This window comes from Peromyscus eremicus, chromosome 6 (genome assembly GCF_949786415.1).
Source record: "Peromyscus eremicus chromosome 6, PerEre_H2_v1, whole genome shotgun sequence".
NCBI classification, from domain to species: domain Eukaryota; kingdom Metazoa; phylum Chordata; class Mammalia; order Rodentia; family Cricetidae; genus Peromyscus; species Peromyscus eremicus.
Window position 1 is genome coordinate 82200348 of NC_081421.1, and position 13853 is coordinate 82214200.

The 13853-nt window shown below is 39.0% G+C and overlaps 1 protein-coding gene across 2 annotated transcripts in view; it reads left to right on the top strand.

The window, feature by feature from the left end:
* The window catches only part of LOC131913472 (mitochondrial adenyl nucleotide antiporter SLC25A24-like), a 51778-nt gene extending 38713 nt beyond the window's left edge, over positions 1 to 13065 (top strand). For both annotated transcript variants that reach the window (XM_059266116.1, XM_059266117.1), the window contains exons 6-10: positions 1573 to 1725; positions 8898 to 9005; positions 9856 to 10023; positions 11350 to 11497; positions 12731 to 13065. In XM_059266116.1, coding sequence (XP_059122099.1) covers positions 1573 to 1725; positions 8898 to 9005; positions 9856 to 10023; positions 11350 to 11497; positions 12731 to 12906 — 753 coding nt within the window. In that variant the 3' untranslated portion in view covers positions 12907 to 13065. The remainder of the gene's footprint in view (positions 1 to 1572; positions 1726 to 8897; positions 9006 to 9855; positions 10024 to 11349; positions 11498 to 12730) is intronic.
* Positions 13066 to 13853: the final 788 nt, after the last annotated feature.

A 13853-nucleotide genomic window follows, 5' to 3' on the forward strand; every position in this document is an offset into this window, starting at 1 on the left:
ATGAATTAAAGCCAAGTGTGATGATACAGGCCTGTACTCTTAACACTTGGGAAGTGGAGGCAAGAGAATCAGGAGTCTAAGGTCATCCTCACTAACATAGCAAATTTCAGGTCAGACTCTGTCTGTCTGTCTGTCTGTCTATCTGTTTCTGTCATACACACACACACACACACACACACACACACACACACACACACACACACATTTTTTAAAACCATAAGATGACAGGAAAACAAAAACACAGGAAAGCATGGAGGTAGACATTAGCTGACCTGTAATTCCCACAGCTCCCTTTGTTAGAAATTCAATTCAGTAACAAAATGCCACAGCCTGGCATAAAATGTGGTGTTGTAGTTCTGGAGGACCAGTCAAGTAGACAGCAGAGCTGACTGCTCCCAGGGTGCTGAGGGAGTCTGCTCCCGGTGCCTTCCCTTGACTTGGATACTTCATATTGCCTTCCTTCTTGGTGTGCTATTTCTCTATGCCCAAATTTCCCTTTTATAAGGATAAAGGTAAGAGTAGATCAGCTTGACTTCATCTGCAAAGACCTTATCCAAATAGGACCACACCCTGAGGGAATAGGAGTCTGGGCTTCAACATAATTGAGAGCTACAATGCAATCCGCAATACCCTGAAGTCTCAATGTATTCACCTTGAAAGTCTGATGTATTTTCATGCAGTTCTGTTTTCAATGCATTTCAACATTTCAGTGTGCTCTTTAATAATCTTGGGGTACTTTTGATTGCAACCACGCACTTTGCTTATGCTCAGGGTCTCTGTCTTCCATAAGTTGTCTTTTTTTTTCTTTGATGTTTTAGATTACAATAGTCCCCATCTCTGGGAGAATTTTCCCATTGGTTACCTTACACTGCAGATAGTTCTAAACCCTGGAATATTGTATCTTACCCTATACATACATACATACATACATACACACGATAAAGTTTAATTTATAAATTAAGCACAATAAGAGATTACCAGCATTAATACTAAAGTACAACAATCATAGTAATATACCCTAATGCAAGTTACACGACTTTATTCTCTCACTGAAGGATGCACTTTATGTTGCCTCTGGCACATGCGTATTGCAAACATCGCTACTGCTGAGCTTTGGGGCCTTAATGAAGTAAAATAAGGGATGCTTGAACATATGCACTATGGTAATACTGCAGTAGTAGATCTGATAATGGAGATAGATCCTAACTGATTATTGGGTAGGTAGAATACACTGCACAGAGGTGACTCATAACTCTGGAAGGCAAGGTGGTGGGTAATTTCATCATCTATGCTGAACAGCATGCAATTTAAAATGCAGGAAATGTTTATTTCTGTGATTTTACTTTATTTGAAGCATGGGATGCAAAACAATGGATAGAGGGAAGGCTACCGTGATTTTTATGTGTAACTGGGGACAAGAAAAAAATACTAACATCGATTTTATGTGACTGAAGGAAAATTAAACAGCTGTTGAAAGTTATGAAGTATACAGGTATAATTATTTCACTAGCAATGAAGTAGTTTTATATTACCAGCAAAATAAATTGAAATAAATTTGCCACTTATTTCTAGGTGCGTCGTTCAAGAATGAGTAAAATGAGTTTGGCTGATGAGTTTAAGCAGATGATAAGAGAAGGAGGACCTTTTTCTCTTTGGCGAGGAAATGGTGTGAATGTTATCAAAATCGCACCAGAGACAGCACTCAAGATAGCGGCCTATGAACAGGTAAAGTGTCATTGACTATGGGGTTTTCAATGGTCATGTTTTCAATTTAATTTTTTATAAGTTTAGACTTTTGTGAAAGAGAGCACAAGTGTATATAAGCAAGAGTTGCCCGTGTAAATATTACTGACTTTTCTTTTCATCCGTGCTTTATTACTATAGAGTGCTTCTAGAGGTTGCACTGCATTATCACTGCAGGTCTGTGACTCATTCTTTTAAGTTAGTTGTCACAGCATAAGAGGTGTTCACAAAACAGTTCATAATTTTTTTCTTAGAACAGTTTGAATGTTTCTCAGAGATTTCAGCCCATTTGTTAATGAATCAAGAATTAATCTTCTTATTTAGTGAAGACAAAGTTGAGAAATATGCCCCGAATTTCAAAGATTTTTTTGGTCTGATTTAAGATCTTGTTTTTACTTAAGTAATTTACTTTGAGACAGGACAGACATCAGTTTTCAAATATTGCAATTTATTTGGGTTTCATAAGAGTCTAAGGATGCTCTACATGCTTCTCAAGTTTTTCCTCTTTATTGTGAATTTTAGAATAATTCTCTCCTCTTTAAATAAATGCTTAGCTAGGGCATTAATGTGCTTCTTCTGCAGGGCCTTTCTCATGTGGGCACAGAGCTGTACTGTTTTTTGAAAATATAAAAGATGGATGCTACCCTTTCTTAGGTCAGATGGTTGAAAAGCAAGTAGACAGATGCCTCTGAAATGCTTGTCATTAGAATATACAGCTCTTCCTAAAATGGAGATTTGCCGACTCATTCAACAGTATTGTTTTTATCAGCTAGTGTACACCTCATGTGTTAAAGACCCTTTTCTAAGTAGTGGAAATGTAGCAAATAAAAACAAGTAAAAGGGTCTCATTTGTCTTTGTGGATTTTAAACTAAAAAACAATAATGGATGAATGAATGAATGCACGATCTCAGTGGTTGCTGGGAAAATAGAGGAGAGAGACTGGCAACTCTTTCAAGGAGTTTCACCATGAGAAGAAGAAGGGGAGGGAAGTGGGAGGTAGATGGGGAATGGGTCCAAAGAGAGGGATTCCCTAGAGCTGGAAAAAGCAGTGCTCCTAAAGTGACCCAGTGAGGGGGGTACTACAGAGACCAAGGTGGTATGCGAAGTGACTGTCCTTAAAAGGAGAAGAGCTTTGGTAAGAAACCGGAGCTGGGGCTCAGGAAGGCGTGGTGTTGCCCAGGCTCTTCAGCCACAGGCCCAGGAGAAGCACTGTTGAGTGGGGACAGCCGTAAGCAGGTTTCTTGTTGCTTTCTTCTTAATGCTTCAGTTTCTTTGGTAAAAAATGGGAAACAAAGATATGTTGGAGGCTCAAAAGAGGGGAAACTATGAAAATCTAAGAGAGTCATAGTATAGATGGAACAAGGAAATGAAACAAGATTGTTGGTAGCAAAGGTCAGTTGAATAGTCATGAGTATAAAGTTGTATCTGGAAGCAGATAGATCCAGGAGATCTGAGTTACAATATCTTTTGATTTTTGGCAATTTCTTATATTTCAGTATTTGTTATATGCCTACACACACGAGCTAGGTCTTAGGTTTTATAGTAGAGTCTGGGGGTACATAAGAAAACAAGATATATATCAACTCTCTGCCTTTCCAGATCCACATTCTATCAAAAGTCCATGCTGAAATTCAGGGACGATTCATCTAAATGCAAATACCAATTTAAGAGAGAGAAATAGTGTGTTGTAAACATATAAAAAAGTTGTGTCCAATGTGTGTTCATGACTGTTAACTGGGAATGTCTATGCTGTCATTTATGAAGAAGAAGAATGTTCTAGACTCTGTGTCATCAGCATGCCACTGTCACTACTTAAGGGGGCACGCAGTGACACAGAGGACACTCCAGGTAACAGTGTTACTAACCAGGACTTTGACTTAAAATGTCTCGTCTGCAGCCCTGGTGAGGTGGAATGAGTCACAGAGAGGCAGCAAAGGGCTCCTTTCCCTATTTTGTGCAACTTCTGATGAGTGACAGACAACAGCCTACTCCTCCCTTTCGGCCACATCCTGCTTCCTGTTGGCCTGTCCAGGGACACATTGCCTTGTAGGGATAACAAGAACGAAGGGGCTGCCACAGAGGGTGTGAAAAGCGGTAGCCATCCCTGTTCTGTCGTACCTAGAATCCAGTTTTCTTGCTGTCTAGAGGCCCGTCTTTCCCTAGTTAACCCGTATTCTTCTCCAGGTTTTCTCGGAGGCCCACTTTTCTCTTGATTCGGCCGAGAACTTTACTGGAGGATGGGTGTTGAGTGAGGCTAGGTCAAGTGAGTTGCAGCAATTCTCCAGAGACTATATTTTACAGTTTAGACTCTGTGTGAAGTCCTTATCCCAATATTAAGCCTTCTGTAATTTCTCCCCATTTAGCATGTCCTGGACACTTACTATTGGCCACTTGACAACATACTGCTTTGACAGAAGAGTCTTTAAATTATACCCTGACAAACCCTGCTTTTCCTGTATTAATGCTGTTCACATTTTCTCTTACATTTTTCTCCTTCTTATGGAAATTCTTCCTAGAATCTGTATCTTGCATTTCCTTTTCCAAGAAGAGACTTCCTTTAGAATCTTCTCTTCCTGCTGCAATCTGCTGGTTGCTTTTACTGCTTTCCGTAAGTCAGAGTTAGGTTCAGAGGTGTGTGACAGAAATCCCCACACAATTTAAGACAGAAACCCATCACTTATGCACACATAGAAATCCGAGGAAAGGCAGAGAGTGCAAAGATGTCCTGTAGGTAAAAAGAAATTCCGTCACTTCCGGCTCACTGTCTGTCTTCTGTGTTGTAGTCCCTCTGTCATGAGTCTGAGCTGGAGCTCCAGCTATCACACCCAACTTCCAGGCAATAACTAGGGAAGGAATCAAAGATGAATACATCCCTCCCATCTAGGATACTTTCCCACACAGAATACTTAAGCTTCATGCTGTTAGCTTAGACTTAGACACACGAATAGGTCTAGCTGGAAAGAACTTAGGAGTGTTGTCTTTAGTTGTAAAACAACTAGCTGCAAATGAATGTATTTTTGAGGATGAAGGGGAGAATGAATGTATGTTAGTATACACCTAGCAGTCACTGTCGGTCAAGGTTTGTCTTTTCCTTTAAGATCTGTTTTAAAATATTGGTTCAGGGAAAACTGCTTCTTTAGAATAGGGTGTGCAAGCTCATTTCCAGAACAGTGCCTGTTCAGTACTGAATGTCAATGAATGAGCTGCACAATGCCATTCTGTAGATGGGAAAACATAGGCAAGGAAAGATGCACTTCTTACTGAAGTCGTATTTGGTCAGTGAAAGAGTCAGAATTAGAACCCAAGTCATCATGCTTCAGGTCCTTTATCTTGAGATGTTGCTTTTGATCTCACATTAGAGATTCACAAGGGCTATCATGTATTAGTGTGTATTAAAGAGGTGAATTGAGGTTCATTGTAAATTAAATTAGATACCAACATTTGTCAGTAATTAAGAGAGACTATGTAGAACAGTAGGTAAGGTGTTAAGGTCATGCACTTTGTAAACTTTCAATTAAAGAAGTTTTAAGTGTGTGTGTGTGTGTGTGTGTGTGTGTGCAGGTTCGCAAAGCCAGGGCATGTGTGTGGAGGTCAGAGGACAACCGTCAGGAGTCAGTTCTCTCTTGCTCCCTTGTAGGATCTGGAGCGCTAACTTAGGTTGTCAGACCTAGGAGCAAGTCTCTACCCACTGAACAATCATGCCAAATTTGCAGCCACACTTTCTAAATTCAAATTCTAACTCTCCCTCTTTCTAGTCATGTAAAGTAGGTCACACTACTTCCCCTGTCTGTGCTTTAAGTTTTGTAAATGTCCCTTAACTTAAAATAGAAGGAATAAGGATGAGGTGTCGGGAACCTAATGAATTATGATGTGTATACCATGCTTATAGCAGTGTCTGACACAAACGTAATGAGTGTTTGCTATCTTTAATCCATCCTAAGTTGTTTCTATGACAACTACACTTTAACTTATTTGTTACTGGGAAAGACAGGAAGACTTTATGACAACTATGCAAAACATTGTATATGACATAGACACATAGAACACGAAGCAAATATGCTTCTGTGTCCTAAATATGCTGGAAAATGGTTGCAAAATGTCTAAATAAAATATTATAAAGTTTAGGCTATACCAAAGCCCACAAGTTCTGTCTCCCCAGGTTCAGTAAACTTACTGGGGAGGTCACAGGAGTCAGCATGTTACTCCAGTCCTCATGGCTATGATTTATTACAACAAAAACACACAAAGGAAATTTGGCAAAAGTAATAGACTGGGTAATTTAGAAAGAAAAGAGACTGGCTCTGAAGTCCAAGCCCTCTGGAAACCTTCAGGCTGCACAAATTTGTGTAGTCTCTCTGATTAGAACTCGTAATACTCCATTGAGCAGAAATGATGAGAATGAGTGTTTTCGTCTCATCCTGGATCTTGGAGGGGAAGTTTTTATTTTCCCCCATGGATTATGAAGTTTGTCTCAGTCTGTCTACATCCATTGTATGCTGCTTCAACAAGTGTGAGACACGGGATAACTTATAAAGAAAAGAGATTTCTTCCTAACACTTCTAGAGGCTGTGAAGTCCAAGGCTACTAAGCCTTTGAGAGTCTTCAAGCTACACAATCCTGTGGTGGAAGGATGGGAGGCCAAAAGAAAGCATATCAAAGAGAAAGAGGCAAGGGAGGCTACCTAGCTTCATTACAGCTCACTTTAGTAATCTTTGACCTACTCTGGTGATAATTAGGTTATCCCTTCTCAAACTGTTAATAAAGTTACAAAGTTACAATGATGTGATGGTTAGTTTTAGTGGGCAACTTGACACACAGTTTAGAATCATCTGGGAAGAAAGGCTCAATGAGAGATTGTCTAGATTGGGTTGTCCACAGGCAACCTGTGGGGTTTGTCTTGGTTACGTTAGTCAGTGTGGGAAGACTCAGCTTGAAAATGGGCGGCAACACCGAGGGTAGAGAAAGCTAACTGAGTAATAAGCATGCATGCGGTTTCTCTCCTTCTGATCTTTACTGTGGATGTTACTTGCCACTTCAAGCTCCTGCTGTTTTGACTTCCCTGCCATAATGGATGGTAAACCAGAACCATGAGCTGAAATAAACTTTCTCCCTTCAGTTGCTTCTTATCACAACAGCAGAAATAAAACTAAAACAAAAGGCAGTTAAATTCCAACATGAGTGGAGGAGGGACCATTCAAGCCACAGAGTCAGCTGAGAGCTTTTTCTGTTTGACCTTTATTGAATGGAAAAAAGTTCCTCCTATACATACCTATTTGAAAATTTTTTCCCCCAGAGTTTAATCATGAATGAATGTCACCCGTGCTCAGTGCCTTTTCTGTCTATTTAGATGATAATGTGTTTTTCCTTTCACTTAAGTGTTGTACCACGTTAATACATGTGAGTATGCTAAATCTTTGTCTTCGATAAATACCACTTCATCCTGGGAGCTGATCTTTTAAGTGTGCTCTTAAGTTTGGTTTGCTAGTGTTTTATTGAGGATTTTTTTTTGTTTGTTTTTGTTTTTCGAGACAGGGTTTCTCTGTGTAGCTTTGCGCCTTTCCTGGAACTCACTTGGTAGCCCAGGCTGGCCTCGAACTCACAGAGATCCGCCTGGCTCTGCCTCCCGAGTGCTGGGATTAAAGGCGTGCGCCACCACTGCCCGGCGAGGATTTTTTCATCTATATTCACTTAGGGTACTGCCTCTTGTTTTTATTTTATTATGTATTTGGCTTGGAACCAGTGTGATGCTGGCCTCCTGAAGTGAATTTAGGAGTATCCTTTTCATTTTTCTTAAAGAGTGGAGAAAGAGTGACATCAGTTTTTTTAAATTAAAGCCATCTGACTATTGGTTTTCTTTTGTTTGGAGATTTTTGATTGGTGATCCTGTCTCCTTATTTGTTATTGATCTGTTCAGGTTTTCTGTTTCTTCATATTTCAGGTAATGACTTTATTTTAGGGGACAAAGTTATATAGTTTATTGGTCTATAGTTCTTCATAGACCAATATCTTATAATTATTTTTATTTCTGTGATACCAGCTATAATATCCCCTTTTTATTTTTGATTTTAGTTTTTTAAAAAAGGCATTTACTTCACCCCCTCATTAAAAAAAAAATTTAAGATGAAATTTTGCTGTTTTGAAGGCTACCTCAGTCTCCCAGTAGCTGGGATTATAGGCACACACCACTACATTCAGCAACATGGCTCCTTGTTAACGGCACTGATCTCTTAGCAACTTTTCTATGTACCCCCTTTTCTGGACAGTCTGTAGATTTTCTGAGTCTTTCAGCTCTGCTCACCCCACCCCCCAGTTCTTATGGCATATCTGCCTAAAGAGGCCAATGCATGCTGCAGCCTGAATGCTACACTGCTTTGGAATTTTCTCTGCCAAGTAAAGCATTCTGTCACCTTGAAAGTCTGATATGCAAAATCCCAGGCCACAAACAACATGCATCCTAATTTTTTTTTAATGTGTGTGCCTGCATGCATGTATGTTTATTGTGTGTATGCCTACTGTCTGTGGAGGTCAGAAAAGAATACTAGATCCCCTGGGATTGGAGTTAAGAATGGTTGTAAGCCCCCAAGTGGGTGCTGGGAACTGAGCCCAGGTCCTCTGCAAGAACAGCAAGTGTTCTTAGCCACCGGACCATCTCTGCACTTCCACCCTAGCACTTGTATAGGGCTAACAAGGGTGGCCTGCAGGCTAACCCAGTCCTCATAAACTTTACTGTCCTAGTCTTCCTTACTATACTTTTGTAACCAAAGAGTCTGCCATGCTGTTTCTAATTATCTAGTTACCAAACACACTGTCTTCTATGTGCAAAGCAGAGTACCAAAAAAAGATAAAAATACACCTTCTGTTTATGTTATTTACATGCTGCTTATGATATAACACATTCATGAGTAGACTTAAGTAATTTAATGTAGCTATTGAATTATTCCATAGAATAAATAAAAGAAAAAAGCTGAATAGAGAGCTTTAACTTATCTATTACATAGAAACTAAAATTTAGTATTGTACTAGTTTGTGCTAATATTCAGCACCTGATATGTAATATATTTTAATATAATTTTATGCTTTTAGTTACTGCTATAAAACTTGAAAGGCATATATTTCAGTAATACTATATATTTCAATATTTCTATTTATACAGTATAAGAAATTTCTTAGTTTTGATGAATCTAATTTAGGAGTTCTTCAAAGATTTATAGCTGGTTCCATGGCTGGTGCAACTTCCCAAACCTGTATTTATCCCATGGAGGTATGTATTATTATAACATTTTAATTAAAATAATGCTTTTAATGCAACTAACAATCAGAAATGGCTTCCAGATCATTATAATAACTTTGTATGATTTGAATCTTGTATAAAGTGTCAGTCTCAATTAACTTTATTGTTGTTTGAGACAAATGATGTTGTAGATAGACCAAGAAAATACATTTATTTAGTCACTTGGTAGGTGAATATGGATTGTATGCATGCTGAGCTTAAGATACTTTGCTAGAGGCCATGTAGGATCCAAGAGGGACTGAGATGGGGATTTTGATCATGTATTCCATAGTCTATAAGGGAAAATAAGACATATACATTGATATCAATGATCCAAAATTGAAAAAAATTGTACAAGAGAGCTCACTATATAGTGCTAGGGAAACTCAAAGGGAAGAATTTATTTATTTCTGGTTAAGAATTCAATCAAAGACAGGACCAGAATGTGTGATCATGGCATAGGCTTTGAACATGAGGGATTATGAAGAAAGGCATTTTCAGTGGAAATAGCAGGTTGAACAAAGGAAAGGAAATTTTAATACGTAGACACTTAGTTTTGCACTGTTTGAGGCGTTTTTATTGTTGTTGTTTGTGTTTGGTTATTTGAGACAGTATCTCACTCCATAGTCCAAGTTAGCCTGGAAATCACTATTCAGCCCAGGCTAACATTGAGCTTCTTGGCAGTCCCTTGTCCTGGTCTCCTGTGTGTTGAGATTACAGGCATAAGCTACAATTTTTATAAAATTTGTAAGCATGACGTAACAAACCTCACTGGATTGCTGCATAAGCCAGGTGAATCTAATCAATACCCTATTATTACATTACTATCTTTTACACCTAGGTGATGAAGACCAGGCTGATTTTAGGTAAAACTGGCCAGTATTCTGGGATTATTGATTGTGGCAGAAAGCTTCTGAAGAGAGAGGGCATTCGGACCTTCTTCAAAGGCTACGTTCCCAACATGATAGGCATCGTACCGTATGCAGGCTTAGATCTCGCCACCTTTGAGGTGAGTTCATTCTCAAAGCATTACATTATACATTATATTTGACAATGTGACACAAGATTTTTATTTTGAAATATAGGTATGGCTTTGCATGAAATAGCTTCTGATCAAGAATCAAATTGAGTGTTCTCATTTGCCTTTCTCTTAGACATCTGGTAATCTAGTCATTTTTATTTCTGTTTATTGTTTATTTTTTGTAACTTACTTCTTGGTAATGATGATTATAGACATAACTTCTGATAAAATAGTAGTTTTTAAGCCCCAGAAGTGCATCAGAATCACCTACTTGTAGATCTTTAAAAGAATAGACCCCCTTGGCCACATCCTGAGGTATTCTGATTTAATTATCCCAGGAAGAACTGTTGCAGTTGGAATTTTCTTTGTGCTGCCAAACCAACTCCCAAATAAAGACACAGAGACTTACTATTGATTATGAACGCTAAGCCTTCACTTGGGCTTGTCCCACTAGCCCTTCTAACTTAATTTAACCTGTTTCTATTCATATATGTTTTGCCTCAGGACTTTTTACCTTTCATTCTATATGTCCTACTTTCCTGCTTCCTCCGTGTCTGTCTGTCTGGCCCCTGGCATCTCCCTTTTATCTCTTTTTATTTCTTCTTTTCCAAGCCTAAATTCCTCTTTCTACTTACTTTCCCTGAAGTCCTGCCTATACCTCCTCCCTAGCTATTGGCCGTTCAGCTTTTTATTAGACCAATCAGGTGCCTTAGGCAGGCAAGGTAAAACAGCAACACATCTTTACACAGTTAAACAAATATTCCACAACATAAACAAATGTAATACATCTTTACATAGTTAAATGAATGCAATACATCTTTGCATAGTTAAACAAATATTTCACAACAGCCTGGGATTCAGATTTCCTAACTGCGCAGAAGAATCTGATGTGTAGATAAGGTTGAGAAAATAGAAATATTCTTGCATGGTTGTGAAGATTAGAATCAAGGAAACGAATAAACATGGGTTAAAGATGAGAGCCAGCCTAGAAGTGAAACCCTGACAGTGTACTGTTATCAGGCAGGGTCACAGGCATTTCATGGTCATGATCATACATTTGTCTCAGGACAGATTTGAGATTGGCATAAAAATGCTATTGTGTTAGTTTCTGTGGGAATATCCAGAATTATTGCTCTGGTCTTTAAATCCAAAACAATAAAAGGAAAACAAAACAAACAAACAAACAAAAATAAAAACAAAGCCAGACAACAACACATAAGAAACATAGACATACAAATGCAGAGTGTGAAGCTGAGGTGCTAAACTTTATTCTACTTAGAGTTGCAAGATGAAAGGTCCTCTCTTCTCCACCAGCTTCTGAAGAACTACTGGCTGGAACACTACTCCGTGAACTCAGTGAACCCCGGGTTAATGATCGTGCTGGGCTGCAGCGCACTGTCGCACACTTGTGGTCAGTTAGCCAGCTTCCCCCTGAACCTTGTTAGAACTCGCATGCAGGCAGGTGAGTGTTTCAGTAGTTTAGTTTAGTGATGCCATCACTAAGGTAAGGAATATGTTTTAAGTAAGTATGAATTGATGGTTTGAAAAACAGAAAACTGATAGAATTGATTAAGGAAAAGCTAACCAGTTTGAAATATTAGATCTGAATGTATTGTTGTTATTATTTTAAAGATTATTTTATTTTATTTTATTTTATGTGTATGAGTGTGTTGCTTGCATGTATCTACATGTTCTCCGTAAGTGCAGTGCCTGAAGCAGCCAGAAGAGTGCACTAGATCTCTAGGAGCTGGAGTTAGAGATGGTCATGTGCCTCCATGTGGGTCCTGGGAACTGAACCTGGGTCGTCTGGAAGAGCAGCAAGTGCTCTTAACCATTGAGCTATCTCTCTTGGAAACTTTTGTAAGTTCCAAATGTTTTTGTTTTTCCCTCCAAAGTTCTGTCTGGGGCCTTCCACATTTGCTCCGGTTACTGATGATCTCTTTAAGAGGACTTTAGCTAGGAAGTGCCATGCAGAGCAGTGTAGGCTTTCTTTCTTTAAATCAAAGCAACAGCTAACCCGCGGAGGCACGTCGCTCTTCTTGGTTCTGCTGTAAAAGGCTCTGGGACTCTCTGCACTTCAGTCTGCTCAGGGAGGTGATATTAAGGACTGTGTGTTTTATTTTCTTGGTGAAATATTAGGGATTTAGATGTTAACAAATGAAAAAAAAAATCACTTTTCAAAGATGGAAAAACAACACAATGCTATTATCTTTTGAGTAAATTAAGGGTCTCACGGTGGGTGATATGCTTTAGCTTTTTCTTTCTAAGTTGGGCTTTGGGTTCAATTTATATTGCAATTGAGGTGGAGAATTTCCCTGCCTAGCATCACTCATGCCTTCTTCTGTTCAACTACCCTTCAGTCCCACTTCCAAATGCTTCTGTGAAGTCTCTCATGAAAGACTTGCAAGTTGTTCAAGGGATCTTTCTGCACTGATGAAATCATCTGTATCTGTACTGCCCAGTATAGAAGCCACCAATTACATGCGGCTATTTGAAATGTACTAATATGACTGAAGAGTAGAAATTTAATTGAACAGTCACATGTATGGTTACTACCCTATTGAGCAACATAGGATTATTCTATATATGAGTATCTTCTGAAATGATTTCAATTTCTATAAATTCTCATTATCTTTGAGCTAGATTAATAAGTAAGTATTAAATATTGAATTATACTGTGTTTTAAAATTTATAGCTATCCGGAAAAATGAAACAATACCTATGTTGCAGCTCATTAAAGAAATATACACTAAAGAAGGAAAGAGGGGATTTTACAGGGGTCTTACCCCTAACGTCATCAAGCTGCTTCCTGCAGTGGGCATCGGCTGTGTGGCTCATGAACTAGTGAAATTCCTTTTGGGATTAACCTAGAAGTGGAATATCAAACCGCCACCATTGCCGCAATCACTAAGGTTCAAGATAATCCTGGACTCTCAGATGATCTTACTGTTTCCTAAAAGGAAAGGAATATCAACTAATTGTAAAATTACTTTGTCTTTATTTATTATAAAATATACAAATTAAACAATAGTGTTGGTAGAGTTCTTTAATAATTTCAAATCCTTTCTTATCCACAGAATTCTTATTTTATATTTCCTGTTACTGTCTCCTTAAACCTAAAACTAGGTTTTGATTGGGTGCTAATATATCGTTCAATCACACTAGAAAACATTTGGTAAGCTACACTAGAGTTTTTGCTAGCATGCTCTTTTTAAGTTATGAGCATGTTTTACACAGTAAAGCAAAGCCAGTGCATTTAAATTTGACACTACAGTTCATCTCTTCAGCAAAGTGGAAACCCATTCTGTAATTCCTTCTAGAATGTATGGATTGGGCGACACGCTTTGTCACTTGCTAGTCCTGTGTCCCTTCAGTTTCTGCACATCCCATCCCCCCCATCCCACCCCCACCCCAAGACCGGTTTATCTTTCTAGACATCTTTGTAGACAAGAGCTGCCTTTCTTGCCTAGCCTGGGGGAATTCCTGTGCACATGGTTTCCACAAACCCTGAGAATGATTTGCCAGGGGCAGCGGCTTCTCTTTCACTCCACTGGGAAAACACTGGCTAACATTTCTTAATTGAGGACCCGTTGGTGTCCTCAAAAGTCCTACTCACTTCAACCATCTCAGGTAATCTAATTGAAACCAGTTGCTGGAGCTGGAGGTGGGGCAGCTGTCTCCTCCTGGGAGGGATGGAGGTAGGGAGGGCTAAGTGTGTGACTCACAGCACATTGTCTCCAGAGTTCCTCTTCGGAGTCACTGCCTTTTATTTGCACTGTGAGTGGGAGCTTCAGGGGTAATAAAGTTGACTGAGCAAT